This window comes from Penaeus japonicus, unplaced genomic scaffold (genome assembly GCF_977035675.1).
Source record: "Penaeus japonicus unplaced genomic scaffold, GWHDUDI00000001_assembly GWHDUDI00000025, whole genome shotgun sequence".
In the NCBI taxonomy this organism is placed as follows: domain Eukaryota; kingdom Metazoa; phylum Arthropoda; class Malacostraca; order Decapoda; family Penaeidae; genus Penaeus; species Penaeus japonicus.
This window is the reverse complement of record NW_028234427.1, coordinates 34,145,692-34,148,010: the sequence shown is the minus strand read 5'-3', so window position 1 is coordinate 34,148,010 and position 2,319 is coordinate 34,145,692. Positions and strand designations below refer to the sequence as shown.

General features: G+C 39.7%; 1 protein-coding gene across 1 annotated transcript in view; it reads right to left on the bottom strand.

Moving 5' to 3' along the window:
- Positions 1-865: 865 nt before the first annotated feature.
- The window catches only part of LOC122252770 (nephrin-like), a 169,969-nt gene continuing 168,515 nt past the window's right edge, over positions 866-2,319 (bottom strand). The window contains exon 8 of the mRNA XM_043015414.2: positions 866-1,056. Within this exon, the coding sequence (XP_042871348.2) occupies positions 866-1,056 (191 nt within the window). The remainder of the gene's footprint in view (positions 1,057-2,319) is intronic.

Genomic DNA, 2,319 nt, shown 5'->3' with positions numbered 1-2,319 from the left:
GAGAGAGAGAGAGAGAGAGAGAGAGAGAGAGAGAGAGAGAGAGAGAGAGAGAGAGAGAGATTCGTAATTCTATAGATTGGGAACACATTGTGAGGTTTGTTTCTTTGGTCGGTCTTGTAGTAGTTGCAGTGGATGGGTGATGGTAAGGGTAGGTTATTGGGAAGGAAAACGCCAATAGTTATAGATTAATGGAGATTGTGAAGTTCAAGTTGGGATTGTAGATGCGAATTCCATTTGGGTATGTATGAGTACCGTAAAAAAATAAAAAAAATAATAAAAAATAAATAAAAAGTGATAAATTCTTGGGATGATAATGTCTCTCTAGGGACCAGGTTTCATCTTACCACAAGGCTATAAAGGAGATAGTGTGTGTGTGTACACAGGGTGCGGGGTACACAGGGTGGAAGGGAAGGTACCGAGAGAAGAAGAATGAGAAGAAAAAAAAATACAAAAGCAATAAGCGAAGTAGAAGTGTTATTCCGTTGTATTCCTTCGGTATCAGTGTTCAGAAAAAAAAACAAAAAAACAGCTGTATTACTTTAAGGCAATATGGGGTAAACACGAAGGGTACTTTGGAAGTACCGAGCTATTTCATGGTAAAACTCAGTCTTAGGAAAAAAAATAAAAAATAAAAAAAATCTTAAAACAAATCGTGAAAGTGTTGTTGTAATGGGACCCGCAAATTCCTCGAAGCTACTGAGGTGACGAATTCATCTCAGGAACAACCACGCAAGTTATACGGCGACAACAAAAGAAGAAAATTACTTTGGACTACGAACGGAGGATAAGAAGAGCAACGCACCACCAGTGTTTGGAACTTAACAACATGCTTCGCTGCATTGCAAGTAGCAGGTTGGGAGGCCCGTTATGGCGTGAAGACCTTTGCCGCGAAGATTAGGTTCAAGTTTATAACCTTCGTAAAATGAGAAGCAGAAACAGAGATTGGCTGCTCTTTGTCGTATCCATAGGGCTGAGGAGAGTCCAAATTAAGGCAGTGATTCCCTTCCGCGCTATGGTGACCACAGGGTGATCTACCGGAAGTAAGATGGATGCAAACTGGAGAGTTGCAGAAGTAAACAAATGTCGAAAGTCCTGGTATGAGTGCATTTTGCAACAACAACAACAACAAAAAAAAGACTTACTTAATTCAGACTTTCGTGAATGCATACGTCTTATCTAAACTTTAACAGACAAATCAGACACAATAGAATACCAAAGGGAGAGAAATTCTCAGAATAAAACGAAATGTTCAACTTTTAGAAACCACTTTGTTTACTTGTCTCATTGGAAAGGACCACTGCACATCAGTCAGACACGTGGAGGACGAGATAGCTTGAAATTTCGCATGTTTGTGTTTCTACAAGACCCAAGATCTATTTTCCATATTCAACATAGGATCATCTGAGACCCCTCACTTGCAGTAAAACAGAGTTTCAAAGCGGACTGGTCAAGATATCTCTCAATGAGACACTCTGTTCTGATTCTGTTTCGTGTTTCCACATTCGAAACACGCGCTTAGGGATGCACACACGGAATACAAACCCATGGAGAGAATAGAGACAGCGCCGTCATGAAGATACGCCTGGGTATTCAGAATGGAATGAAAACATGGACTTGCTGTGGAACACCTTTGGCATCCGTGAGTTATTTGTACTTCGATTCTGCATTGCTGTGGGTGTGTTTGGGGGAGTAGTGGTGGGGGGGAGGGGAAGATCGGATGAATAAGGCGGTGCGTTTAGTAATAAGAACAGGGAAGTAACTGCTAAATTGATGGAAAATAGGAGAAGACATTCGGCCCTGAAGATCGAACGTTTAAAATACGTCCAAAACATCTCTGCCACACGAGGTACACTCGATGCCAAAGACTTCAAAAGAATACTTGAATACGCAGGATAGACTCCTTGAAATCCATTGCACAGTAAAGGACACGGTCTTTGACACTGTGCACTTCTCTCGAAAATCGCTGATCGTGTAAAAGGATATCGAGAAAGCGTGATCTTTACGTTTCAATATTGGTTGCATTTAGCCATCTTACCACCAAAATGGGATCTATTGGTGCAACAACAACAAATCAATGATGATAATATTGATAATATCACCATTATCGATGTTATTATTGTTATCATTATAATCATTGAAATAAATTCGTCGAAATAATAGTACAAGACAAATAACTAAACTAATTAAGAGAAAATACAAAATCGTTAACAACAGAAGTAAACTTATAACTACAGCACGATCTACAAGCAACAGACACATACACTTCACGACCCACTAACTACAACACTATTCAATCCGCATCATGATCATGATGATAAT